At 41.3% G+C, this 27,770-nt stretch overlaps 1 protein-coding gene across 9 annotated transcripts in view; it reads right to left on the reverse strand.

Moving 5' to 3' along the window:
- Nucleotides 1–27,770, reverse strand: part of HYDIN (HYDIN axonemal central pair apparatus protein) — a 438,409-nt gene that overhangs the window by 110,643 nt on the left and 299,996 nt on the right. For all 9 annotated transcript variants that reach the window (XR_008293813.1, XM_053211099.1, XM_053211098.1 and 6 more), the window contains 13 exons: nt 25,999–26,136; nt 25,211–25,292; nt 21,767–21,886; nt 21,292–21,501; nt 18,948–19,085; nt 17,439–17,616; nt 15,624–15,745; nt 7,832–7,959; nt 7,253–7,389; nt 6,874–7,001; nt 6,532–6,723; nt 6,046–6,195; nt 2,632–2,871 (listed from right to left, as the gene is read on the reverse strand). Coding sequence is in view for 8 of the 9 variants with exons in the window: in XM_053211099.1 (XP_053067074.1) it covers nt 2,632–2,871; nt 6,046–6,195; nt 6,532–6,723; nt 6,874–7,001; nt 7,253–7,389; nt 7,832–7,959; nt 15,624–15,745; nt 17,439–17,616; nt 18,948–19,085; nt 21,292–21,501; nt 21,767–21,886; nt 25,211–25,292; nt 25,999–26,136 (1,963 nt within the window). In the remaining variant the exon portion in view is untranslated. The remainder of the gene's footprint in view (nt 1–2,631; nt 2,872–6,045; nt 6,196–6,531; nt 6,724–6,873; nt 7,002–7,252; nt 7,390–7,831; nt 7,960–15,623; nt 15,746–17,438; nt 17,617–18,947; nt 19,086–21,291; nt 21,502–21,766; nt 21,887–25,210; nt 25,293–25,998; nt 26,137–27,770) is intronic.

Genomic DNA, 27,770 nt, shown 5'->3' on the forward strand with positions numbered 1-27,770 from the left:
TGACCCACAGACAACATGAGATAACAAACACTTATTGTTTTAAGTTGCTAAGCTTGGGGGTAATTTGTTTTGCAGCAATAGATAACTAATTAATAAGCAAAAAAGCATCAGACTTCATGAACAGCAAAACCTTAGGAGAAAACAATGGAGCAATGCATTTAAGATATTCAAGTGCAGAAAATGTGAGCCAAGGATATGGTATCCAACCAAACTTATCTTCAAGCATAAAAGCCACAGATTAATAGTCATGAACGTATGTGTACTCAGGGAATAGTGTTCCCATGATCCCTACCTGAGGAATCCACTAGAGAATGAGCTTCAGACAATAGAGTGGTTACTGAAGAAGCTTCATCACAAGGACTGGTGTTGAACATTGAATGTATTTAAATATAGAACTAAAACTAAGTGATAGAAATTAGGTTCTGACATCATAATATTATAGGCTCTGACATGACAGATACATCACAAAAAGCAAAACATGGAGGGAGTGTACATGAGATGATTACCCAGCAGGCATTAATTTAAAAGAATATCATTTTAAATTAGAGGATGGTGAGAAGAGAGAAAAAGAGATTAGTGGCTCATTTCATAATTTCTCACAGTAGGGAACTAAGAGGCAGTTTCTAGAAAGTAGGATACTAAGCAGTTCATACAGCTCAGCCTCAAGGTAGCAGAACAGGATGGAGATAGTAAAAAGGGACCTGGAGAGATGACGTGGAACAGAATGGAGAGCCCATAAGTAGACCCAAATAAATATAGTCAACTGACCTTTGACAAAGGAGCAAATGCAATACAATGAACAAAGACACCTTCCAACTAACAATGCTGGACCCAGACACCCACATACAAAATACCCAAATCTAGATAGACCCAATATCTTTCACAAAGCTTAAAATGGATCATAGGCCTAAACGAAAACCATATAATTATAAAACTCTTAGAAGGTGATATAAGAGTGACCTAGGGTGTGGTGATCACATTTTAGATACAACACCAAAGGCATGGTCCATGAAAATAATAATTGAGAGGGTGGACTTCCTTAAATTTAACAACCTCTGCTCTGCAAAAGACAATATCAAGTGAGTGAAAAGACAAGTTACAGACTGGGAGAAAATATTTGCAAAAGATGCATCTGATAAACTTGTGTTATTCAAAATATTTAAAGAACTCTTAAAACTTAACAATGAGAAAACAAATCACCCAATTAAAAAATGAGCCAAAGACCTTAACAGACACCTCACTGAAGAAGATATACAGATGGCAAATCAGTATATGAATAGATGCTCCACATTGTATGTCATCAGGGAAATGCAAATTGAAATGAGATACCACTACAGACTTATTAGAATGGCCAAAATCCAAAACACTGACAACATCCAATGCTGATGAGAATGAGGAGCAACAGGAACTTTCACTTATTGCTGGTGGGAGTGCAAAATGGTACGATCACTTCGGAAGACAGTCTGGCAGTTCTTATAAAACTAAATGTACTCTTACCATACGGTCTGGCAGTTGTGCTACTTGGTACTTATCCAAAGGAGATAAAAATGTATGTCCACACAAAATCTGCACGTGGATGTTTATGGCAGCTTTATTTATAACTGCTCAGATATGGAAACAACCATGATGTCCTTCAGTAGGTGAATGGGTAAATAACCTGTTATGTCCAGACAACGGACATAAAAAGAAATGAGCTATCAAGCCATGGAGGTAACTTAAGTGCATATTACTAAATGAAAGAAGCCAGTCGGAAAAGGTATACTGTATGATTGCAACTATATGACACTCTGGAAAAGACCAAACTATGGAGATAGTAAAAAGATCAGTGGTTGCCAGGAGGTGGGGGGTGGGGAGGGATGAACAGGCAGAGCAGAGAGGATTTTTAGGGCAGTGAAAATACTCTATATGATACTATAATGCTGGATACATGTCATTATACATTTGTCCAAATCCAAGGAATGTACAACACCAAGACTGACCCCCAATGTAAACTGTGAATTTTGGGTGATTATGAAGTATCAATGTAGGTTCATCAATTGTAACAAATGTACCACTCTAGTAGGGGATGCTGATAATGGAGGAAGGTATGTATGTGTGTGGGGCAAGGGGTATATGGGAAATATCTGTAACTTCCTCTCAATTTTGCTGTGAGAAAAAAGTTTAAAACAAGTACATGGAGGAACAATTGGAAAATATGTAGCCCTGAACAAACAGAAAAAAAAAAAGTGGCAGATTCAAGCCCTAACATAATTTTATTAAATACACTAATTAAGGATGGAGACTGCCAGAGTGTATTTTTTTTTAAAGACTCAATTACATGCTGTCTACAAGAAACTCACTTCAAATATGACAGCGGCATACATTCTTTACTATTAAACTTTTAGCACGCATTAGTTTTTCAATTAGTTGTTTAAAATGTGTAATGAGATCACAAAGAAGTAATAAATTCTGCTCAGAGCAAGGGTCAGGAAAGGCTACAAAGTGGGCTTTAAATTGACAAGGAAGGGCTTAAAGTGAAGAAGAGGCAAAGGTTAGGAGGAAGTTAGTTGTCCATGCAGAGGGAAGAGCACAGGTACATGGTAGGACCCAGCAGGGATAGGAAAAGGAAATTTGGTTTTCGCCTCTGCTCACCTTCTCTTCTAGGAGATACTGTTGGTCAAATTCTAAGGAGTAAAACTCAATGGGAAAGTTGCAGGGATTCTTTACCACCACCTCAGCCTCGTCTCCAGGTGCATAAGGCAGCAGTGGCCCCAGCTCCAGAAAAGAGGGACTAAATTCCAACCGTGGCTCAAGACCTTGCCCCTCTACCAGCAGTGTAAGCTTTTGAGGACTCTGGGCAATCTGGAAAACCAGGGTTTGGCTGTAGAATTTCTGGAAATCATAAAAAACAAAACAAGCATCTTAACTTTTTGTGTTATATGCTCTGTAAACCTGAAAGCCACTGTGGGGACAAAATTGAGAGAAAACTTTTGGGGCACCTGGGTGGCTCAGTCTGTTAAGTGTCTGACTTTGGCTCAGGTCATGGTTCGTGGGTTCAAGCCCTGTGTCAGGCTCTGTGTTGACAGCTTGCTCAGAGCCCGGAGCCTGCTTTGGATTCTGTGTCTCCTTCTCTCTCTGCCCCTCCCCTGCTCACGCTCTGTTTCTCAAAAGTAAATAAATGTAAAAAAAAAAAAAAAAAAAAAAAAAGAGAAAACTTTTCATGTAAAATTACATGAGAGTAATTTATATTACTGCATTAATACTAGGTTTCTAGCATGCTAGGCACTGTACAAAGTGCATCATCACTCGTAAAAGGCCCTCTGAATGCCGCACTCAGATCCTTCAGACCCTCCAGTGTGTTCAGATGGGCCACTGTCTGCACCTCTGGGCTCTCATTTCATGGGCCCTGCTGCCTATGGGCAGGGAAGGGTGGAGCAGAAGTGCTGGGGATTAATCCCTTCCAGGAGCAATTCTCAAACATTGACTCAGGAACTACCACATAAATACCCCAGGTCCCTTGCTCCTGGGAAGGGATAATTCTGAAATATGCATTTTGTCTATTTCCACAGAGTTTCCCAGTAGGATTATGTTCCAGTCTCCAAGGTAGCTGGCTCATTCACATGCCTTATTAGCTGCCTGCCTTTCCCTGACCACCTCCTACTTCTCCATCAGTGTTTCCTACACTTTCCAAATAATCTGTTTGCACTTGAATCCTTGTCTCCAAGTATGTTTCTTAGAGAATCTGAATTAATATACAGAAGTTATTTGAAAATACAGTTAAGCAGTGGGTCAGGGGTAATCAGCTGGGGCATTCAGTTTATCAGATATAATTACAATCTGAATACCAGTTAATAGTGATATCAACTATTCTAATCTGGTTTTTACTGGGGGACCTAATAAAAATGTGGAATCACAGGCCCCAACCTTAAAGATCCCAACTTGACAGGGGCAGGGTAAGGCTGGGAATTCTGCATTTTTAACCAGATGCCCAGGTCATTCTGATACAGGTGGGTTCATGGCTTGGGTTTGGAGGCCATGAGTGGCTTCATGATTTGAAGAGCTCTTAACTATCTTAGCTCAAGGGAGAAAAGCAGATGGATGGAATGCGTATGGACATATATACACACCCAGAAAATATCAATTGACGGAGACAGTAAGAGAATGAATTATTGACTAACAGTTATGGGCTTAGCACCTTCTGACCCAAACTTCTATATTTTAATTGCTTTTTATGGAAATATTCCAAAAACATTTCATTCATTTCCTTGTTTCCTAACATAGTGTTCTGCACATATATTATAACATCAGTGATTTTCTTGTGCTGCTGCTGCTGAAGGAAACATAGATGTGGATTGTATGCGTTGCAAAGCTAACCAATTAATTGTATACAGCCAACAAATTCCCCTCTAAATTGGTGGAGATATTCTATTAACTTTGACCAATTCCAACTCAACATATATGGAACCACCTGAACAAACCTTTCTTTTTTTTTTTTTTTAATTTATTTACTGATATGTCTCTCATTTAATAAACTATCCAAAATCTTGACAACTCTGACAGTAACACCCCTTCAGACTCTCTAAGAATGACAAACATATTAATTCTCTTTTCTGTCGAAAGGGTTGGGAGATTCTGATAATTCAAGAAACGGGCTTTTTAAAAAAGAATCAGATACGAAGTCATTTTCTTCTTTCTCACTACAGACTCTTAAAAATTTCTTCAAAGCATTTCCATTACCAGGAAAATGGGAGTTAACTGTAGGTATTCTGTAAAACCCACATGGGTTTTTTTCTTTTAAAAGACTAAAGTAGAGAAAGACATCTCCCTGATGCCTTAGGCTTTGAGCACAAGTCTTTACAGTGTAATCTCTTGAGACCCTCTCTGGCTCTAGGATTTTATTTTATTTTATTTTATTTTATTTTATTTTAATTTTTATTATTTTTAAAAATTTTTTAAAGTTTATTTATTTTTGAGAGACAGAGAATGAGCAAGGGAGGGGCAGAGAGAGACGGAGACACAGAATCCGGAGCAGGCTCCAGGCTCCGAGCTGTCAGCACAGAGCCTGACACTGGCTCAAACTCACGAACTGTGAGATCATGACCTGAGCCGAAGTCAGACACTTAACCGACTGAGCCACCCTGGCGCCCCGGACTTTATTTTTACTGTGTGCTTTGCTTGGAGTAGCTTTGTGTTAATGGCATTCACACACACACACACACACAAAGTTTGTGAGGCCCGGGTGGTATGTCTACCAGGAAGTACCCCAACTACTGATGATAACAGCAAATAGTTATTGAGACACTACATAGAGAGAAGTATGCTGTGTATTTTATTCACATTAATTCATATAATCTTCAAAATGACCCTAGGAAGTAGCTATTGCAGGTTGATAATGTCTTAGTTGAAACCCTAGGGGCCAGATGATTTCAAATTCAGATTTTTAAAAAGGTAAACGCTGTGCATAGACCCCATGTTACATAATGTCCTCAGCAGGGCCCGAATCAGGTCCCCTATAATCAAACACTAATATTTCTGTAGTTACAATGTTTGACTCTGCAAACTATGTGGAATAAATAAAGGTTAAGTAGTCTCCTGTCAGTTCAGATTAGGTTTTTCTACCAAATGAGTTTGGGTCTGAAATTTATGAAATACCCCCCCCCCCCCACCTCCCCAGTTTCTGGAGCTTACTGGATTTTAAAATTGCAGTAAGGATTTTTGCATGGGATATTGTTATTTTCCATTTTATCTATAAGCAAATTGAGGTTTAGAGAGGCTAAGGAATTTACTCAAAGCCATGAAATCTCTCAGTACAGAAGCAGAAGGCCACTAACCCAGGTCTGCTGATAAAAGTCAATGTGCTAGACAGATCTGATTCTGGAACTGGTGCTCTTAACTACCAGGCCACACAGCTCCAACATGAAACAAGCACTTGATGTCTTTATCACAATAGCGAGGCAAAGGTCACTCAAAAATTCCCTAGAGTCCTGCCTAATCAAGTGTGGCCTTTGAGTAAAGCTCAAAGAGACCCAGAGACTCTGAATGAAACCACAATTCTTCAAAGCTTACCTCTTCTTTAGGCATGAATTTCACTTGCACGTTGGACCTCTCGTCAGGATCCAAGACCCCAGAAGTGGGCTGGATCTCAAAGATTCGTGTCTTTGGCTTTAATTCAGCACGTAGTTTCCGTCTTAAGTACTTTGGCATGTGTTTCTCCAGCTGGTTAACAGATAATTAGACAATTAGATCATCTTCTATGGAAAGCAAATTTATGCTATCCTCCACTCACCCAGCCTACATTTACTGAGTCCCTTCCAGGTGTCAGGGAAGGTGTAGATACGAGGACTACAAAGATGACTGACACATCTACCAGATAGCAGGGGCTGGTAAGTCCTTGAACGCTGGGCTAAGGGCCTAGATTGTATTTAGGAAGCCATGGTTGTCACTGCATGTCTTGGGAAGAAGAGTGAAATAATGAAAGTGAAGGCCCAGAATTCCATATCCGGATTAAATGGAGATGGGAAAAAGGGGACCAATGGGTTACAACCCATTTACCTTGCTAACTGGCTTATGGCTCAGGAAAAACCATTCACAAGGGAGTTGGAGATGATTGGAAAACTGAATAGTCTCCACGAGGCACTGTCCACACTGAATTGTGGCAAACTGCACCTTTTCACAAGACAGTGTCATAGCAGGAATGGTCACCTTGGCTTGGAGACAGATGTGAACTGTTGGCCCTCCAACCACCTAGAATGGGCATAAAATTGCTGTTACCACGTGGCATGGGGTTGGGGGAAGAATCACGGCTCTCAAATAGCAATTGATTCATCCTAGGGGTAACTGGCAAGCAGAGCTGGTAGCTGGGGAGGATCAGCTGGGCCCAGCAGTGCATCTTACCTTGATGGGTAGAATGACCTCTTTGTTTCCAACTGAGAGACTGGCCCCTTGTGGGTCAAATTTCACTTCGAATGTTTCCGTTTCACAGTAAGGCAGATTCTTTACACGATCTAACTCAGTACTGAAACCTGGACCAAGATAAACAAAATTTCTTTGTGGGAAAGAGAAATGGCAAACAAGAACTGCAGTAGATAGAGCCCTCCTGGGGTCAAAGTATCAATTAATACCCATGACCATTCAAAGTATCAATTAATGGCCCAAGAATTCTTTCAGCTGATCCCAGAAGAAGCATGAACACTACTCCAGAAGATCAGTACACATGGGCACCCTGTTAGAAATGACAAAGTGCAAGAAGAAAGGGTCTCCCCCGTCTGGTTACCTGTGTCATGAAGGATGCGCTTTTCTGCATGGAAGGACACTGGGAAGTGACTGGTGTTGGTGATCTTGATGATGTGTGTTCGGATGTCACCAAGGATGATGTAGCCAAAGTCCAGGATATACTCTGGCAGCTGGACTCTGAAACAGTTAATGAGGCTCTCTTTACCAGTCACTTTTCCAAAAGAGTGACTATGCTATTCTCTTCTATCTCCTGTGCACAGTTCTGACCTCAGAACTGGAGGACAGAACAACCACCCTCCAGACAGGAGGCTATAGAAACAAGATTACGCTCCCCTCCCCCAAAGTTCACACTGCTGCTTCAGCCATTCCCAAAACACATACAGTGTGGGCCCTCATGAACCTGAAGCCAGGCCTATCCATTAAACAAAGCCAGAGGCTTCTGCCTTTCAGAGGCAGAGACTTGCCTGGTTGGCTGGATGCTAGAAGATAACAGATACAGGACGCAAGTAGATTTAATTTCTACATGATCAACCATTAATTGATTCAGGCAGCATTCCAGTGGGCAACACTGTTTGCTCTGCTCTCCTCTGAAACAAGCCTACCATGGAAGGACACTCACTTGGCTAGTCTGCGACGACTCCGGTAGCTGACGTCATCTGTGGAATCAGGGATAATTGTTTTCTGATGTTCTATGGAATAGCCTTGGACTATAAGTCGCTCTACTTCCATCTGGAGCTGAGCACTTAACTGGAGCAAGAGAAAAAACCAAGTCAGCAAATTCTTCTAGAATATGCATTTTCAATGGGGTCAAATCACCTCTAAGAGGGAAAAAATTGCTTCATGGAGGGGAGAATGAAAAAATTTTAGATATTACAATGATTTATGGCATTCCAAAAGGCCACAGTACATAAACAGATATACAGTATAGTTGTGGTATTAAAATCTTCACAGGGGTGTTGGGTGGGGTAAAGAAACTAGTACATCTATATCATGGAATACTAATGAACAATGAAAAGGAATGAACTATTGATATTGATGGATTTCAAGGGCATTATGCTCTTTGAAAAAAAAGCCAGTCTTAGGGCACCCGGGTGGCTCAGTCAGTTGGGCATCTGACTCGGGCTCAGGTCATGACCTCACAGTCCGTGAGTTCGAGCCCCGTATCGGGCTCTGTGCTAACAGCTCAGAGCCTGGAGCCTGCTTCAGATTCTGTGTCTCCCTCTCTTTCTGCTCCTCCCCTGCTCATGCTCTGTCTCTGTCTTAAAAATAAATAAAAACATTAAACAAATTTTTTTAAAAAGCCAGTCTCAAAAGGTTACATATTGTATAATTCCATTTACAGAATATTCTTGAAATAACAAAAGTACAGATTCAACAGAAGAAGATGGCAGCATAGGTGGATGCTGGGCTCACATCGTCCTGCTGACCACTTAGATTCCACCCACATTTGCCTAAATAACCCAGAAAACTACCAGAAGACTAGCGGAATGGACTCTGTGGAGCCAAGCATAGACGAGAGGCCCAGGGAAGAGGGTATTAAGGGTGGAGAGGCGGTGCGCACTACACGGACTGGCGGGAGGGAGCCGGGGCGGTGGAGGGGCAGCCAGCCCACCAGGCAAGACAAAGCCCCTGAATCTGGCTTGCAAAATCAGAGGGGCCAGATGGAGTGTGTTCTGACAGCCAGTGGGACTTAACATCTGGAATGTTATAAGTCAACAGTTCTGCTCCGAGAGCGGGAGGGCTAGAGGACAACGGGAGGGAGAGTTGTTGAGCCCCAGAGGACAGAGCTCGCTTGGTGGGGAACAAAGGTGCTTGCCAGTGCCATCTCCCTCGCCCATCCCCCAGCCAAAATCCCAAAGGGAACCAGTTCCCCTCATGGAACTTACTTGTACTATGCAAACACCCAACTCTGTGCTTCTGTGGATCCATCCCTCTGACAGGTCTGCCTTCCTCCTGGTGCCACAGGGTCCCTCCCGAAGCGGACCACCAAAGGCAAAGCAAGCTGAGTCTGCCCCTCCCGCCCCTGTGCATCTGTGGATCCACCCCGGCAAACATGCCAGATCCCATCAAAGCAGCACCACAAGCCTGGCAGTGTGCAAGTAGCCCAGACAGGGGCCACACCACTCCACAGTGAGTCCTGCCCCTGGGAGAGGGGAAGATAAGGCACACACCAGTCTGACTGCGGCCCCACGCACCGACGCAAATTACTCCAGACAGCACAGGGGAAGAGCCCTGCAGTTCCGCGCCACTCCAGGGACTATCCAAAATGATGAAACGGAAGAATTCTCCTCAAAAGAAACTCCAGGAAGTAGCGGCAGCTAACGAACTGATAAAAAATGATTTAAGCAATGTAACAGAAAATGAATTTAAAATGATAGTCATAAAATTAATCGCTGGGCTTGAAAAAAGTATAGAGGACAGCAGAGAATCTATTACTACAGAGATCAAGGGACTAACAAACAGTCAGGAGGAGATAAAAATGCTATAAACGAGCTTCAAAATAAAATGGAGGCAACCACAACTCAGATTGAAGAGGCAGAGAATAGGTGAATTAGAAGATAAAATTATGGAAAAAGAGGAAGCTGAGAAAAAGAGAGAGAGAAAAAAATCCAGGAGTATGAGGGGAGAATTAGAGAACTAAGTGACACAATTAAATGCAATAATATATGCATAATTGGGATTCCAGAAGAGGAAGAGAGAGGGAAAGGTGCTGAAGGTGTACTTGAAGAAATAACAGCTGAGAACTTCCCTGATCTGGGGAAGGAAAAAGGCATTGAAATCCAAGAGGCACAGAGAACTCCCTTCAGATGTAACTTGAATCGAACTTCTGCGCGACGTATCATAGTAAAACTGGCAAAACACAAGGATAAAGAGAAAATTTTGAAAGCAGCTAGGGATAAACATGCTCTAACATATAAAGGGAGACCGATAAGACTAGTGATGGATCTATCTACTGAAACCTGGCAGGCCAGAAAGGAATGGCAGGAAATCTTCAATGTGATGAACAGAAAAAAATATGCAGCCGAGAATCCTTTATCCAGCAAGTCTGTCATTCAGAATATAAGGAGAGTTAAGGTCTTCCCAAACAAACAAAAAACCAAAGGAATTCATCACCACTAAACCAACCCTGCAAGAGATCCCAAGGGGGATCCTGTGAGACAAAGTACCAGAGACATCACTACAAGCATGAAGCCTACAGACATCACAATGACTCTAAACCCATATCTTTATATAATAACACTGAAGGTAAATGGACTAAATGCTCCAACCAAAAGACATAGGGAGTCAGAATGGATAAAAAAATGAGACCCATCTATTTGCTGTCTACAAGAGACTCCTTTTAGAGCTGAGGACACCTTCAGATTGAAAGTGAGGGGATGGAGAACTATCTATCATGCTACTGGAAGTCAAAAGGAAGCTGGAGTAGCCATACTTATATCAGACAAACTAGACTTTAAATTAAAGGCTGTAACAAGGATGAAGAAGGGCATTATATAATAATCACAGGGTCTATCCATCAGGAAGACCTAACAATTATAAATGTCTATGCACCGAATATGGAAGCCCCCAAATATATAAAACAATTACTCACAAACATAAGCAACCTTATTGATAAGAATGTGGTCATTGCAGGGGACTTTAATACCCCACTTACAGAAATGGATAGATCATCTAGACACATGGTCAGTAAAGAAACAAGGGCCCTGAATGATACATTGGATCAGATGGACTTGACAGATATATTTAGAACTCTGCATCCCAAAGCAACAGAATATACTTTCTTCTCGAGTGCACATGGAACATTCTCCAAGATAGATCACATACTGGGTCACAAAACAGCCCTTCATAAGTATACAAGAATTGAGATCATACCATGCATACTTTCAGACCACAATGCTATGAAGCTTGAAATCAACCACAGGAAAAAGTCTGGAAAACCTCCAAAAGCATGGAGGTTAAAGAACACCTTACTAAAGAATGAATGGGTCAACCAGGCAATTAGAGAAGAAATTAAGAAATATATGGAAATAAATGAAAATGAAAATACAACAATCCAAACGCTTTGGGATGCAGCGAAGGCAATCCTGAGAAGAAAATACATTGCAGTCCAGGCCTGTCTCAAGAAATAAGAAAAACCCAAATACAAAATCTAACAGAACACCTAAAAGAAATAGAAGCAGAACAGCAAAGATACCCCAAACCCAGCAGAAGAAGAGAAATAATAAAGATCAGAGCAGAAATAAATATAGAGTCTAAAAAAACTGTAGAGCATATCAATGAAACCAAGAGCTGATTTTTTGAAAAAATAAACAAAATTGATAAACCTCTAGCCAGGCTTCTCAAAAAGAAAAGGGAGATGACCCAAATAGATAAAATCATGAATGAAAATGGAATGATTACAACTGATCCCTCAGACATACAAGCAATTATCAGGGAATACTCTGAAAAATTATATGCCAACAAACTGGACAACCTGGAAGAAATGGACAAATTCCTAAACACCCACACACTTCCAAAACTCAATCAGGAAGAAATAGAAAGCTTGAACAGACCCATAACCAGCAAAGAAATTGAATCAGTTATCAAAAATCTCCCAACAAATAAGAGTCCAGGAGAATTCTACCAGACATTTAAAGCAGAGATAATACCTATCCTTCTCAAGCTATTCCAGAAAATAGAAAGGGAAGGAAAACTTCCAGACTCATTCTATGAAGCCAGTATTACTTTGATTCATAAACCAGACAGAGACTCAGTAAAAAAAGAGAACTACAGGCCAATATCCCTGATGAATATGGATGCAAAAATTCTCAGTAAGATACTAGCAAATAGAATTCAACAGCATATAAAGAGAATTATTCACCATGATCAAGTGGGATTCATTCCTGGGCTGCAGGGCTGGTTCAACATTCACAAATCAATCAATGTGATACATCACATTAATAAAAGAAAAGATAAGAACTGTATGATCCTGTCAATCGATGCAGAAAAAGCATCTGACAGAATTCAGCATACTTTCTTAATAAAAACCCTCGAGAAAGTCGGGATAGAAGGAACATACTTAAACATCATAAAAGCCATTTATGAAAAGCCCACAGCTAACATCATCCTCAATGGGGAAAAACTGAGAGCTTTTTCCTTGAGATCAGGAACACAACAGGAATGTCCACTCTCACCGCTGCTGTTTAACATAGTATTGGAAGTGCTAGCATCAGCACTCAGACAACAAAAGGAAATCAAAGGCATCAAAATTGGCAAAGATGAAGTCAAGCTTTCACTTTTTGCAGATGACATGATATTATACATGGAAAATCCGATAGACTCCATCAAAAGTCTGCTAGAACTGATACATGAATTCAGCAAAGTCACAGAATACAAAATTAATGTACAGAAATCAGTTGCATTCTTATACACTAATAATGAAGCCACAGAAAGACAAATAAAGAAACCGATCCCATTCACAAGTGCACCAAGAAGCATAAAATACCTAGGAATAAATCTAACCAAAGATGTAAAGGATCTGTATGCTGAAAACTATAGAAAGCTTACGAAGGAAATTGAAGAAGATATAAAGAAATGGAAAAACATTCCGTGCTCATGGATTTGAAGAATAAATATTGTCAAAATGTCAATACTACCCAAAGCTATCTACACATTCAATGCAATCCCAATCAAAATTGCACCAGCATTCTTCTCGAAACTAGAACAAGCAATCCTAAAATTCATATGGAACCACAAAAGGCCCCGAATAGCCAAGGTAATTTTGAAGAAGAAGATCAAAGTGGGAGGTATCACAATCCCAGACATTAGCCTCTACTACAAAGTTGTAATCATCAAGACAGCATGGTTTTGGCACAAAAACAGACACATAGACCAATGGAATAGAATAGAAACCCCAGAATTAGACCCACAAAAGTATGGCCAACTAATCTTTGACAAACCAGGAAAGAATATCCAATGGAAAAAAGACAGTCTCTTTAACAAATGGGGCTGGGAGAACTGGACAGCCACATGCAGAAGGAAGAAACTAGACCACTTTCTTACATCATTCACAAAAACAAACTCAAAATGGATAAAGGACCTGAATGTGAGACAGGAAACCATCAAAACCCTAGAGGAGAAAGCAGGGAGAAACCTCTCTGACCTCAGCCACAGCTATTTCTTACTTGACACATCTCCAAAGGCAAGGGAATTAAAAGCAAAATGAACTCTTGGGACCTCATGAAGATAAAAAGCTTCTGCACAGCAAAGGAAACAATCAACAAAACTAAAAGGCAACCCACGGAATGGGAAAAGATACTTGCAAATGACATATCGGACAAAGGGCTAGTATCCAAAATCTATAAAGAGCTCACCAAACTCCACACCCGAAAACCAAATGATCCCATGAAGAAATGGGCAGAAAACATGAATAGACACTTCTCTAAAGAAGACATCTGGATGGCCAACAGGTACATGAAAAGATGCTCATCGTCGCTCCTCATCAAGGAAATACAAATCAAAACCACACCATATATACCTCACGCCAGTCAGAGTGGCTAAAATGAACAAATCAGGACAGTTATAGATGCTGGCGAGGATGTGGAGAAATGGGAATCCTCTTGCACTGTTGGTGGGAATGCAAACTGGTGCAGCCGCTCTGGAAAACAGTGTGGAGGTTCCTCAGAAAATTAAAAATAGACCTACCCTATGACCCAGCAGTAGCATTGCTAGGAATTTACCCAAGGGATACAGGAGTACTGATGCATAGAGGCACTTGTACCCCAATGTTTATAGCAGCACTCTCAACAATAGCCAAATTATGGAAAGAGCCTAAATGTCCATCAACTGATGAATGGATAAAGGAATTGTGGTTTATATACACAATGGAATACTACATGGCAATGAGAAAGAATGAAATATGGCCCTTTGTAGCAACATGGATGGAACTGGAGAGTGTTATGCTAAGTGAAATAAGCCATACAGAGAAAGACAGATACCATATGGTTTCACTCTTATGTGGATCCTGAGAAACTTAACAGAAACCCATGGGGGAGGGGAAGGAAAAAAAAAGAGGTTACAGTGGGAGAGAGCCAAAGCATAAGAGACTCTTAAAACCTGAGAACAAACTCAGGGTTGATGGGAGGTGGGAGGGAGGGGAGGGTGGGTGATGGGTATTGTAGAGGGCATCTTTTGGGATGAGCACTGGGTGTTGTATGGAAACCAATTTGACAATAAATTTCATATATTAAAAAAATACAATAAAATAAAGTAAAATAAAATAAAAAAATTAAATTAAAATAAAATAAAATAAAATAAAGATCAGCACAGGGAGAAAGCAGGCTTTATGGTCAAGAATGGACTATTAAGAGAAGAATATCAGGGAGGGGTGAAGGAGGATTTGGGGATTTTGCTTTCACTTCCCACTGGGGGAGGGCCGACTTTATTTACAAGCTGGGCCACTCTGCCTCGAGAGACCAACTGTTGGCTTGGCTTCCACCTTGGAGGCACCATGCTGAACCTCTTTGGCTGCCCCCTCCCCCACTTAGCTGTTGGCGACCAGAGGGTTCTATTCTGAATCTACCCCTGCTCACTGGGTACACTTCCCAGGGAATCTCACCATTCCCTGTGATCACAATGGCCATCTGGTGACTCACAGCACTTTCTCCAGCCTCTCTCCTCAGCTCTCTAGCCCATGGGGCCAGCTCCCCATGGGAAGCTCACTTGGATGATGTTCAGAAGTCTCGGGTGTAATAACAAACCATTGGAACTCAGATCCCTTCCTCCTCTCCCCTCAAACTTGCTCTTCCTCCTGAGTTTCCCATCTCACTTCTCCTCCTCCTTACTTTGTCCGTCAAGCAAGACACTTGAGGTAGGGGTCACCTCTGCCCCACCCCCACATCCAACCAATCCCTAATCACTGACCATTCCAACTCCGGAGTATTTCTTGAAACTACTCGATTCTTTCCACCTCCTGTGTTATCACTCTTGTTGACACCACCGCCATCTCTCATCTAGAGTTACTCCATCAGCTTTTAAAAACTGAGCACATCTCAGCACATCTATCCTTATTACACACACACACACACACACACACACACACACACACACACACACACACACACTGCAACCCAAACCCCTGAGAACTTCTCAGGGCTTCGCAAGGCAGCCAGAGAGATTTTTTAAAGATGCAATTGTGATTACCCCAGGCCCCACTTGAAACACTTCACTAACTTGCTGTTGCCCTCAGAATAAAGTTCAAAACCCTTTAATAGGTTCATTAGGGGGCTCCTTACCTCTCCCCCTTCTTTGCTCTAGCTCTAGCTTCTTCTCCTTTCTGTTCCTCAGAGAGACCATTACCTTCCTGCCCCTGGGTCTTTGTACCTACTATTCTCCTCCCACATTCATTCTGTGCAGGGTGAAGTTAATCTTACCTCAGAAGATTCATCCTCAGGCAATTCCTCAGTTATCTCTAAGTGGTCAAGTGTTTCATAGTTGTACTCTTTTTCTAGGTTTTTTCTGGCCTGATTCAAGAAGGTTTCATACTTTTCATTTCCTGTGGGATTGGAAGGAGAAAGAAATCAGGATGGTTAAAAATATATGAATCATGCCTAAAACACAGACTGTCAGCTCCGGGTCCATAAAGTCAGAAGGGAAGTGAACTTTTTGGTGCTTTACCTGTCATGTTTTCTCTGCGTCAGAGGGTGACATAGTTTGTGACTGAGTTCAATTTGTAGCAGAGACCCCACTGAGTTTAATGAGATTATGCTTTAGGGAGCTAAGAGCTGGTTCAGAAGAACTTGATGGCAGCAACATCCTAAGTCATGCATTGGGTGATCAACCAGATCGTGGCTTCCTCGATGCTGTCCTGGCTCTAGTACTGAATGCTGCATGACCTGGGAGCCCCCTCTGTGCTGGACACACCCACATGGCCGGTCATCCTTTAAGTGACTTCGCATGTTTGTTAAATCTCAGTAAGCAAAAGGACTATATCTGCAACTCTAACTGTAACTAAACAAGCTCCAGTCCCCCAAATCAGGGATGCAGGCAATCAGGGGAAAGATTTCAGACACTCATGTTCACCAGTAAGCCAGTGCAAATTCGAATGCTAGAGGGACGAGGTAGGCAGAGAAATAAAGTGCCTACTATGGAGCCATAGGAAGCACTGTACTTGTGATGAACGGGAGCACGGGAGACCCAAAGGATAGTATTCAGAACTAACAGTATTCAGATCTCAATTCTTCGAAAGCCCTCTGCTGGCCAAACATATCTACTGCCAGCAGGGCCCCTGGTTTTCAAACAAGTGGCAAAGACTTTGAGAGCTGGACTAACTTCTGGCTGGTTGGAACCCTAGATGGTAGAGTGTAACATGGTGTTAGATTTACTAATATTTGTGTTGTAGTTTCAGGGAGCAATTAGGATGTAAAGAATTATCATCAGTAGGTGAGCCAGTGACTTTGGGGATCAGGGGTGGAGGAAAGGCTCAGTGTGAAGGCTTAGTCTGAAGCTGTCTGTGGAATGCAGATTTCAAGGAGCTCAAAGGAGTTACAAAGAAGAGTGAGACCTTTGTCTTAACCCTCTGTTCTATATCCCATGTCAGGAAGAAAGAGCCAGAGAGTCCATGGCCAAGAGAGCTGCTCAGCTGAGCTTTGGGATTTGCCAAGATAGAAGTCTTCTGATACAGAGGGATGGCTCCAGGGACCAGATATTACCAGAAAAACCTTGGCTAAGTATGTGCGCAGACAACTAATAAAAGTCTGAATTAGCCCCCAAACTGTGTAATGCAAAAATAAGGAAGGGGTCAGAACCTTGGTTGCCTTTGTGTACAGTTTATATTTTGCAAATGCTACTCCCTGGAGTGATCAGCCTTTGCCTCTCAGCGGTCATCTGTAAGTGTGCCACGGGTAGGGACAATTCAGGGAGAGATTATAGCTGGAAGAAATGTGTGCTGGAGGAAAAGGCCTCTGGAAGTGCAACTTTCTGATCTCTCTATATGTAATTCAGTGATGGCAAAATTGGCCAGGGGTCTTAATTTGGGACTTCTATGGACCACATCCTGTCTCATTAAATACAGGTCACCAAATCAATTTCAACTTGAATTTTTTTTTTTTTTTTACGAAATGAGGAATGACACAGGAACTTAGTGAGTACCAAACAAATCATTTGAGTACCAATCAGCCTTCAAATAAGCAAAGCTAAAATGTACCTTTTGTTCCCCAGTGGAAAAATACTATAGTAGGTAGTAATACCTTGAAGTTTCCTGGGGAGATCGAGGCTGATTCGGGGAAAGATTCCCTCACCACGCAGAGTGATGTTTTCTGGGTCCAGGTGGGCAATCTGTATCTGGAAACTCCTTTGAAAGATCTCAGGTACTCCAGGTAAGTAGTAAACCTTCAATACCTGCTCTTTATGTGCACTGATAAAACCCTACATAGCAGAAAGACCAGAATGTTAATATTTACAATGGACTCCTGCTTCTGGAGATTTAATGGACTAGATAGTCCCACTGGCCTCTTATGCTGATTATTTTCTATTCACACCCCTCACCCAAGATTCATCTTATGAAGCTATGAGAAAATGACAAGTAACCAATAAAAAATAGGTAGGGTATGTGAACAGGTATTTCATAAAAAGAGGAAATATGAATGGCAAATAAATGCAGTAAAAGGTGCTAATCCTCATAAGTGACCAGGGAAATGAAACTAGGATTATAATAAAAATTTTTTAAAACACTTATTGACAAAATTTACTAAATTTCAGTGAGAGTATGTTTACATCTGTTGGGAATACCAACGGGGAAAAAAACACTGTGAAAAAAGTTTTAGCGCTGTCTTATCAAATTGAACATCTGCATAGTCCATGACCCAGAAATTTCACTCCTAGGAAAATTCCCTAAGAAAAATGCTTCCATTTGTACATCAGGAGGCAGGTACAAGAATATTTGTAGCAGGATTGTTTCTAACAGCAAAATTTTAGTGAGAAAAAATCCCAAATGCTTTGACAGGAAAAAGAAAAATTGCTTTCAATATAGTTATAGAAGGGATATTATTTGATAATGAAAATAAATGAACTATAGCTACATGTGACAATGTGCACTATTCTTAGAAACACGATACTGGATGAAAAAAACAAAATGCACAAAATTACAGTACTGATGCCATTTTCATAAAACTCAAGATAAAATAAAATCCCATAAAACAAACTTTCCAAGTTTTGGGATCAAGTATATTTGTTTTGTTTACTATGCTATGCTATCCTCAGTGCTAGAAAAATGCCTGGTCATAGTAGGTGCTTAAAAGTTTTTGTAAATTAATAAACTAAAAGCACTTTGTTTAAGGATACATACATGTGTAATAAAACTGTATTTTAAAAAGGGATCAATAAAAGCAAGTGGAGAAGAGGCCCTTGGCTTCAAGGACTTAGAAGGGAAGTGTGATGACAGAAGTGGAAATAAACCATTCTTATAATTGTGAAAAAAAATCCATGGGGCTATATTGTCTTGTTCACACTGGAGCCCCTGGTACCTGTATGGTGCCTGGCTAATGAAGGATTCAATTAATACTTGATTAATAAATGAGTAAAGTGCTTGGATTTATTATTAATATTATCATTATTAGGTTTATGATAACTATTTTTAGTTAAAAAAATCACACCCATAATCCTGACAATGAATGTTTAGTGTAATATCATGTACCATAGGGCTATAGCTTGCAGGTTTGAACTTGGGTCCCTCCTACCACTGTCACATGGCCACTTACTGAGATGGGCACGATTAGGGGCACTCCAGGCAGAAGGTTGTCTGGCGAAGACAGGGGGTCAGTCAGAACCTTGAACTCAAAGCCAACTTTCCCAGTGTTCTTCAGCGTGATTTCATTCTCTGTGACGTGGTCAAACAGCTTGAGAGGAGAAGAAGAGTGACAGCTATCAGCTACCCTTTGGGATGCTGCTATCATCCTGGGAAAGGCGGGTGGACAAATACACTTCACACACACAGATTCCATCTTTCCTGGTGTAGACACTGGCCAATCCAATCCACATTTCAGTAGCATCAAAATGTGCCCTCTGGAGCTGGAGGAGCACTGGACGCCAGAAACCTGGCTCTTTGTTAGCTCTTCTAGCAACTAGTTTAAGTTAGTAGAGCCATGTGTGGAGTGTTCTAACTCTCTGCACCTCAGTTTCTTCACCACAAAGAACTCATGACAGAGGATCTCAAAATTAAGCTTTCCTATGCCAATGCTTATTTGTTTATTTTTTGGATAAGATTTGAGTCTAGAATTAAAATTTTTGCATTCATATGGAGAGACATGGGAGTAGTAGGCAAGACATGTTCTTTTTCCTGAGATTTTACTGACACAATTCAGCAGCTGAACAGCAGGCCCAATAACCACAAAATAAGGCCACTTCAGGGGTTCTTAGGATAAGATAGGGCAAGGACTGGCTGCTTCAAAGAATACACTCTGAGCTGACCCAAAACAGAAGACCCTGGAGATAAGGAATGAAAGGGAATTGTATTTGGTCAACTCAGTGGACAAAGTCTCAAAAGGTGTTGGGTGAATTTGCTTTTAGGCACAATTTTTAACCTATAAACACACATGCACGCACACAATTCGATAATTATCCATGCAGTAGCTATACAACAGGAGTCTGACTTCCATTAAAATTTGGTAGAGATACGGTTCCGAGTACATAACACAAAATCTAATTGGGAAAAGAAGATGTACAGACATAGAATCAATAATTATTCCAAATCAAAAATAAGAATGTGTATTATATTATGGCAAAGAATATATTTAAATGCCAAGAGAATGCAAGGTAAGAAAAAGATAACTAAAGGATAGAGCTGAATTGAATCTTACAGCATGTGTAGATTTGGGGTTGGCAGAGTGGAGGATGAGAGGGATTATATAAAAGGAAGTATTGAGGCAAGAAGGACTGGGATGTATTAGGGTCAGTGGGTAAACCAGTTTGGCCACAAAGGGATGAATGGCCTACAGTGAGAAACTAAGAGAAACCAAATTTAATGTGTAAGGGACATCAGTTAAGTTAATAGAGGGGCTTAGGATCCCCTCACCCAGGTGGAGGAGCTTGGTTCTGATCCAATGGATGACAGAGAAAGGGACTCATGATTGGAGGCCTTCTCTGACCCATGCACAGTACTGACCCTGCACTTTAATAACCACAAGCACCTGGTGAGCTAGGTACTGCTACCCCATTCCTAGCTGATAGATGAGGGGTACTGAGGCTTGGAGATGTCAGGTGATATGCTACAGAGTCAGTAGGAAGTAAAACTGGGATACCATCCCAGTTTTTCTGACAGCAAAACCATGCTCTTTTCTCAATACTAAGTTGCTTCCTAAATGTTGCTGGGGCTAATTGTTGAGGGTTGATAGGATGAAAATGCAATTTGGGGAAAATCTATGCAGCAATGCTGTTTAGATAGGTTAGTGGCCAAAGCCCTGAATGCGGTGTAACCCCTTGCTTCCATGGAGTCCTTGGCATCACCTGGGAGCTTGGGAGAAACTCAGATTCTGAGGCTCCACCCAGGACCTACTGAATCAGAATCTGCACTGGAAAAAGATTCTCAGGTGATTTGTATGCACATTATGGTTTGAGAAGAATTGCTGTAATATCTTAGTAATGGCTTGATGAACCCCTGTGGTGTGACAACTGCAGTGGCCATGGGAAGGGAAAACCAACACAGAGGGATCCTGCTTGATGAATTAGCTAACCTGGATGCTTGCAGGATATGGGGAGGCAAAGGGAAGCGTGTAGTGGAAAATGCTTGGAGACTGTAAACTCAAGGGACAGAGAAGGTGGTAGCACTATTGAAGAAACGGAGAGGTTGGTATGGGCTTCTGGATTGAGATGGAAGATGCAAGTTTTAGTGTCTAACATGCGGAATTTCAGGAGACAGAAAAGCAAGTGAAAAAGTCTGGCAAACAGTTGGCAGTGGGATGATTAGGGTTAGGGAAGTGGATCAGGGATCAAGGTTAGGGGTAGTGCTGAGACGATGATGATCCGGGGCTCTAGGACAGGTTAGAGCACAGGACTATGTTCGATGTTTAAGACAAAACCAGGAAATCTCCCTGTGGTCGGCAATACCTGTAATCCATAGTTAATATCCTTGGTGTCAAAGGAGTAGTTGACCAGGGATGCCTCTCCCCTCAGCATGATCTCATAGGTGGGCCCTCCTTCTACTTCACACAGGGCTTTAGCCTGTGCAATGATGTCACAGTGTCCGTAGAAGGTGAACGATATCTGGTGGCTACTATGCGGCTTCAGCACTCCATATAGGGGCAGGATATCAAACACCTGCAGAGAAAGTCATTCTGTAGGAGAGCATCAATCAGGATGAAGGGCCTGCAGAGGGTAGGTTAAACTGCAGTCAGCTTACAGATTAATTCCTGACTAACTTGTTTGACTCCATGAAAGGTGCCTAGCCCAGAACCCTGGACATACCTGATGGTAATGCGGGGGGAAGACTGGCCCGGCAGGATTTAGATTTCTAACTTGGGGCAGGTGCTCAGTGCGAAGAGTTAGTATCATCTGACTTTAGGGCCCATGAGGTGTTACTTACTTCTTCTACCCCAATGGGAAGCATTTCTTCCCGTTCAAAGCTCCATGGGGGTTCCTGAAACTCCACCTGGCTCTGGTTTGGGTTTATTCTTTCAGTTTCAGCAGAGTTAAAACTTAATCCCTAGAAATCAGAGGCATGAGGAAAAGCTAGTAAGCATTCACAACGGTTCATCAATGTGCTCCTCCCCACCAGTGACAGAAAACTGATGTATGTTGTCTATACCTTAAAAAATAGTACATTTTTTTTCTTATGGAGAGAACTGGACAAATGCCCAAAATATATGTACAAGGATGTTTCCTGCAGCATTACTTACAGTAGCAAAACTTTGGAAGCAAACTAAATGCCTATCAATAGGGGATTATTTTATTTTACTTTGCCTTTTTGTTAAAGTTTTATTTTTTATTTTTTAAAGGTTATTTATTTATTTATTTATTTTTAATATGAAATTTGTTGTCAAATTGGTTTCCATACAACACCCAGTGCTCATCCCAACAGGTGCCTTCCTCAATAACCATCACCCACCCTCCCCACCCTCCCACCCCCCCATCAACCCTCAGTTTGTTCTCAGTTTTTAAGTCTCTTATGTTTTGGCTCCCTCCCTAACCTTTTTTTTTTTTTTTTCTTCCTCTCCCCCATGGTCTTCTGTTAAATTTCTCAGGATTCACATGTTTTCACTCTTATGTGGATCCTGAGAAACTTAACAATAGGGGATTATTTTAAATGGAGTATGTGTGGGGAGCGCCTGGGTGGCTTAGTTGATTAAGCGTCTGACTCTTGATTTCGGCTCAGGTCATAGTCTCGTGGTTTTGTGAGTTCAAGCCCTGCGTTGGGCTCCATGCTGGTGGTGCGGAGCCTGCTTGGGATTTTCTCTCTCTCCCTCTCTCTCTCTGCCCCTCCCCCACGCACTCTGTCTCTGTCTGTATCAAAATAAATACATAAATAAATAAATGGAGTGTGTGTGGGTCCTCTGTCCATGGAAGATGATGCAGTATATGTATATTTAGGGATCAGGAATCATATGCGCAACATATTATTGAGTGAAAAAGCAGTTCCATTTATGTAAAATGACATATGCCCATGTATCACACCTGAAGGTACAAGCGTGTGTAAATTCATTCAGAGATTTGTGTATGCAAATAGCGTTACTGGGAGGTTGTTTGCTAAAATTTCAGTGGCTCTTTTTCTTATTTTTTTTTAATTAAAAAAAAATTTTTTAATGTTTATTAATTTTTGAGAGAGAGAGAGAGAGCAAGCGAGCACAAGTGGGGGAGGGTCAGAGAGAGGGAGACACAGAATCTAAAGCAGGTTCCAGGCTCTGAGCTGTCAGTACAGAGCCCAACACGGGGCTCAAACTCATGAACTGTGAGATCATGACCTGAGCTGAAGTCAGACACTTTACCAACTGAGCCACCCAGGCACCCCTCAGTGGCTCTTTTTCATAAATGGTGGCATTGTAAGGATTTTTGCTTTCAGTTTTCTGTATTCTTGACTCTTCTACGACAAACCTCTTTGAAAATAGAAAAAGAAAATTAACATTTAAAGGTATTTTATATACATACATATATTCTAAAAAAATTGGAAAATATAGAAAACTTCAAAGAGAGAAATACAAAAAAATTACTTATACTATACACACACACATATGTATGTGTGTGTACAATGTGTTTATATAAGGGTATGTACTTGTATTCTGATCTGTCAGTTTATAGGAGTGCTGCATTTCCATAAATATTCTTCACAAGCATTATCTAAAATACTTTTAAAAAATAGAACATGTAGCCGACAGATACACAAAAAGATGCTCAACATCAATTATGCAGATCAAAACCACAATGAGGTATTCCCTCACACCTGTCAGAATGGCTAAAATAAAAAACATAATCAGCCACAAGTGTTGGCGAGGATGTGGAGAAAAAGGAACCTTCATACACTGTTGTTAGGAATGCAAAATTGTGCATACACTGTGGAAAACAGTGTGGAGGTTCCTCAAAAAATTAAAAATAGAATTACCATATAATCTAGTGATTTCACTACTGGGTATTTACCCAAAGAATATGAAAACACTAATTTGAAAGGATATACGCACCTCATATTTTTATTGCAGCATTATTTACAATAGCCAAATTATGGAAGCAGCCCAAGTGTCCACCGATAGATGAATGGGTAAAGAAGAGGTGGTATATACATATAATAGAATATTCAGCCATAAAAAAGAATGAAATCTTGCCATTTGCAACAACATGAATGGACCTAGAGAGTATAATGCTAAGTGAGATAAGTCAGAGGGTGACAAATACCATATGATCTCCCTCACACGTGGAATTTAAGAAACAAAGCAAATGAACAAATTAAAAGAAGAGACAAACCAAAACCAGACTCTTAAGTACAAAAGACAAACATGGTTACCGAGGAGAGGTGGGTGGGGATATGGGTGAAACAGGGCGTAGGGATTAAGAGTGCACTTACTGTGATGAGCCCTAAGTAATATTCAGACTTGTTGAAACACTATATTGTAGAGCCAAAACTAATATAATACTGTATATTAGCTATACTGGATTAAAATAAAATTAAAAATATAGAACATTTTTTTACTTAATATACCAGAGATTGCTTTAAGTCAGTGTTAGAGAACTTCCTCATTTTTTAAGAAAAGATTTTATAGTATTGCCTTGTGCAAACACAAGTCAGTCTCCTATTGGTGGAGTCAAGTTGTTTCCAATTTTTCTTGCTTTTACCAACAAAGCTGCAGTGTCCAAGGAGAGTTCCATGTCTATGCACATGTAAAGGCAGATCTGGAGAATAGTATCCTAGCAGTGGAAATGTGCATTAAATTCTGATATACTCCCCAAATTATATGCCACAGAGGCGATGTCAATTCATAACCTTACCTACAAAATATAAAAATGCTTGCTTACCCCCTGCTCTGCCACTACTGAGTCAAACTGTATTTTAAAAGACTGTATATGGTCATGGATATACAGTAATTTATTTTTCCAATTTTTATTCTATTTCTAAAGTGTTGTGACAAACATCTTTGTACATAAATTTTTTTATCTCCAATGATTTCCTTAGGCCATCCTTCTAGAAGGAGAATTTAAGGGTAGGCATTTTTAAACTCCCTTGATTTCCCCTTTGTTTTTACTATGGAATTATGGAGAGAAATCTTTCTCCTTTTGTAGCCTCTATCTGGGGGCTGGGAAGAATGCCAAGGTTTAGAGGTAACTGGCTTCTTCATTATAGAGAAAAATCTATGTGCTGAGATGTCTGGCTCTCACTGGGGTGTTAGCTCTATGGGTGTTTGGTCAGGAAGTGATGTGGATAAAGTTCCACAGCCTCATCCCACCCAATCCCCAGCCTTGCACTTGTCACTGCTCCTGGCTCTGTTTTTGTTTTACAGGAAGGACCCTCGGCTTGCTAACCCATCCCATGGAGAGAAAACCGTACATCGGAGATGATCATGATGGGTGCTTGTGCTTTTCTGTATTGTCCTTCTTCAGGCCTGACATCTTCATCCATGAGGATAGTCCTGGGGAGTTGAACAAAATGTGGAGAATCACTCATTTGGCAACCATCCCGACATAGCCTTCAGCTACAGCATCACTCCATCTTCCTCTCTCCCTCTACTGTACCCCAAAGGATAAGTGGGGTTCTCACTCAAAGCATGCTTTTTTCACGAGATCAGCTGGTCAGTGCTCTGTTACTCCCTGTCCCCAAACATGGAGTATAGGGCATCAGGCTAGTCAATTTTCCACAGACTCCAACCCTTCTTTCCTGGCCTACCAAGCCCATGTCCAAATTACAAAAAGTTCTGGGAAGCTCTAGCAATGCTTCAGACAATTTTCTGTGTCTCCAGTGCTCAATGTTACGGTTTATTATTTACTGGAGCACTTTGTCGTGAGGATACACTGTTTGGCCAACTGCCATATCCTTTTCTGCTTGCTACCCTTGACCTGACCCTGGCTGCCGACTCTGGACAGATGGAGAAGGTTATGTGATAGGAAGGGCTTAGTCCTCCAGGAATCAGGAGGCTATGACCTCCTGAAAGTAGAGATGCTTTTCAACTCTATTCCACCTGCACAGTCCAGGGACTCACACACAGAAGTCACTCACTAAACTGTTGACCATGAGCTGCTGGATGAATAAATAAGGGATGGGCTTGAGAATGTAAGTCAGGGTAGAGAAAAAAAAATGTTATTTTAAAAAATCCATTCTAGCCTTGCATTTGCACTTACTTAACAAAACCATTTAGCTCCATCTCAGGGGACTCTGTTACTGGCATTGCTGGAGAGCTGGCAGAAGCTGAGGTCACTGGGATGGATTCCACCTGGGACAGGGGGGCACTGGTGGGCTTCCTTGGCTGTGGCACAAACCTACAAAAGCAGGGTGGACGGAGGCACACATCAGCTTTTGCAAATCGGTGCTCAGTGGGCTCTCAGTTTCTATGGCTATGCTCCAAATAAATCCTAGACAGGCGGGCCTAGAAGGACCTGCCTTACACCACCCCTTAGACTTACCTTGTTCAAATCTTAGGTTTCACTTTCTCCTAAAATGTTTCCTCACCATCGTCTCTCAGTCTGGGTCCAGTGACTCTCCTCTGAGTGCCTACAGCCCCTGGGCTTCCACTTCACACTTATTTTTCCTGTCCCTGCTAGACCATGAGCTCCCTGAGGACCTGTACCTAATATGGCATCTAATACAGTGCCTGGCCTGCAGTAGGTACTCAGGCATGGTTATGAATGCGTGAATGAATGACCAGGGATCCTGGGCCCAGGTAACCAAACAGAAAGCACAGCCAGGACTAGGGTACCAGACAAACATTCCTTTGCCTTATGTTACCATGGATTAGATACGTCTACAGTTTCTTACAAATGGAATCATAAATATACACTCTTGAGTCTAACTTCTTTTGCTCAGCATAATGTTTTTAGATTCATTTATGTCATTTCAAGGAGCACTAAGTAGTCTGATATTTTTTTTTTTTTATTAACTGAGCAGTATTCCATAGTATGGATGACTAATGTGTTTATCCATCTTGTTGGTGGGCAATGCGGCTGTTTCCAGCTTTTAATATTATGAATACGGTTGCTAAGAATATTTGTGTACAAGTTTTTACATAGATGTATGTTTTCATTCCTCCTGAGCCAATTCCTGGGAAAAGAACCGCTTGGTTATATGGTACATGTATGTTTAAAATTATAGGATACTGCCACACAGTCTTTTGAAGTGGTTTTATTCCATTTAACACTATCTTCACAGTGAAGGTGAGAGCTCAAGAAGGCCCACAACCTCATGCACACTCGGCATTCAGTCTTTTAAATTTTAAGTTTGAACCATTCAAGCATGACGTTGACTAATAGGCTTATTTTAAGGGAAAATCATGTATCATTGCTATAAATTAAAACCCAGTTTTATCCACCATGTTTAGAAAAATCACATTATTTTCTCACCTGGTGAGGGCTCTGAGCTGAGCCCTGACTGCTCTTTTTAAGAAGAGAGAGCAGTTCAATTTCCCCTTGGGAAAACACTGGGCTGACACCTCACTATAGAACTGTGAGCACTTGGAGGGCGGGACCAAGAGGTTCCTTCTTCATAGCCCTCGTTGCTGAGGGTCTTCTACATAGAGCATGAGCTCAATATGTGTCTGACTGAATGGACAGATGGATAGATGGATGCACGCATGGATGGTTGTGTGAGAACAGGTAAACAGCACACAGGTAACTGGACTATTTTGTGTGTTTTGTGCTACTCTCAGCCTATCAATAACCAGTGTTGTGGTGGGACCAGCCCTTGTAGTTCTTATTATGATTGGAAGATGCCCTTCAGCAGCAACCATCAGGAAACTTTGAGAAAATAAAAGGTTATTAGTTACAGGAACTGAAAACTACACAGCACACCTGGGGCCACACAGGGACATCGTGGATAGAAAGACAGTGTGGGCCTAGGTTTTGCTTTTATTGGGGTGGAGGGTGGAGAGCTAGGATTTCTTAGGCTCACTCTGTACTGG

The sequence above is a fragment of the Acinonyx jubatus genome, chromosome E2 (assembly GCF_027475565.1).
Source record: "Acinonyx jubatus isolate Ajub_Pintada_27869175 chromosome E2, VMU_Ajub_asm_v1.0, whole genome shotgun sequence".
In the NCBI taxonomy this organism is placed as follows: Eukaryota; Metazoa; Chordata; class Mammalia; order Carnivora; family Felidae; genus Acinonyx; species Acinonyx jubatus.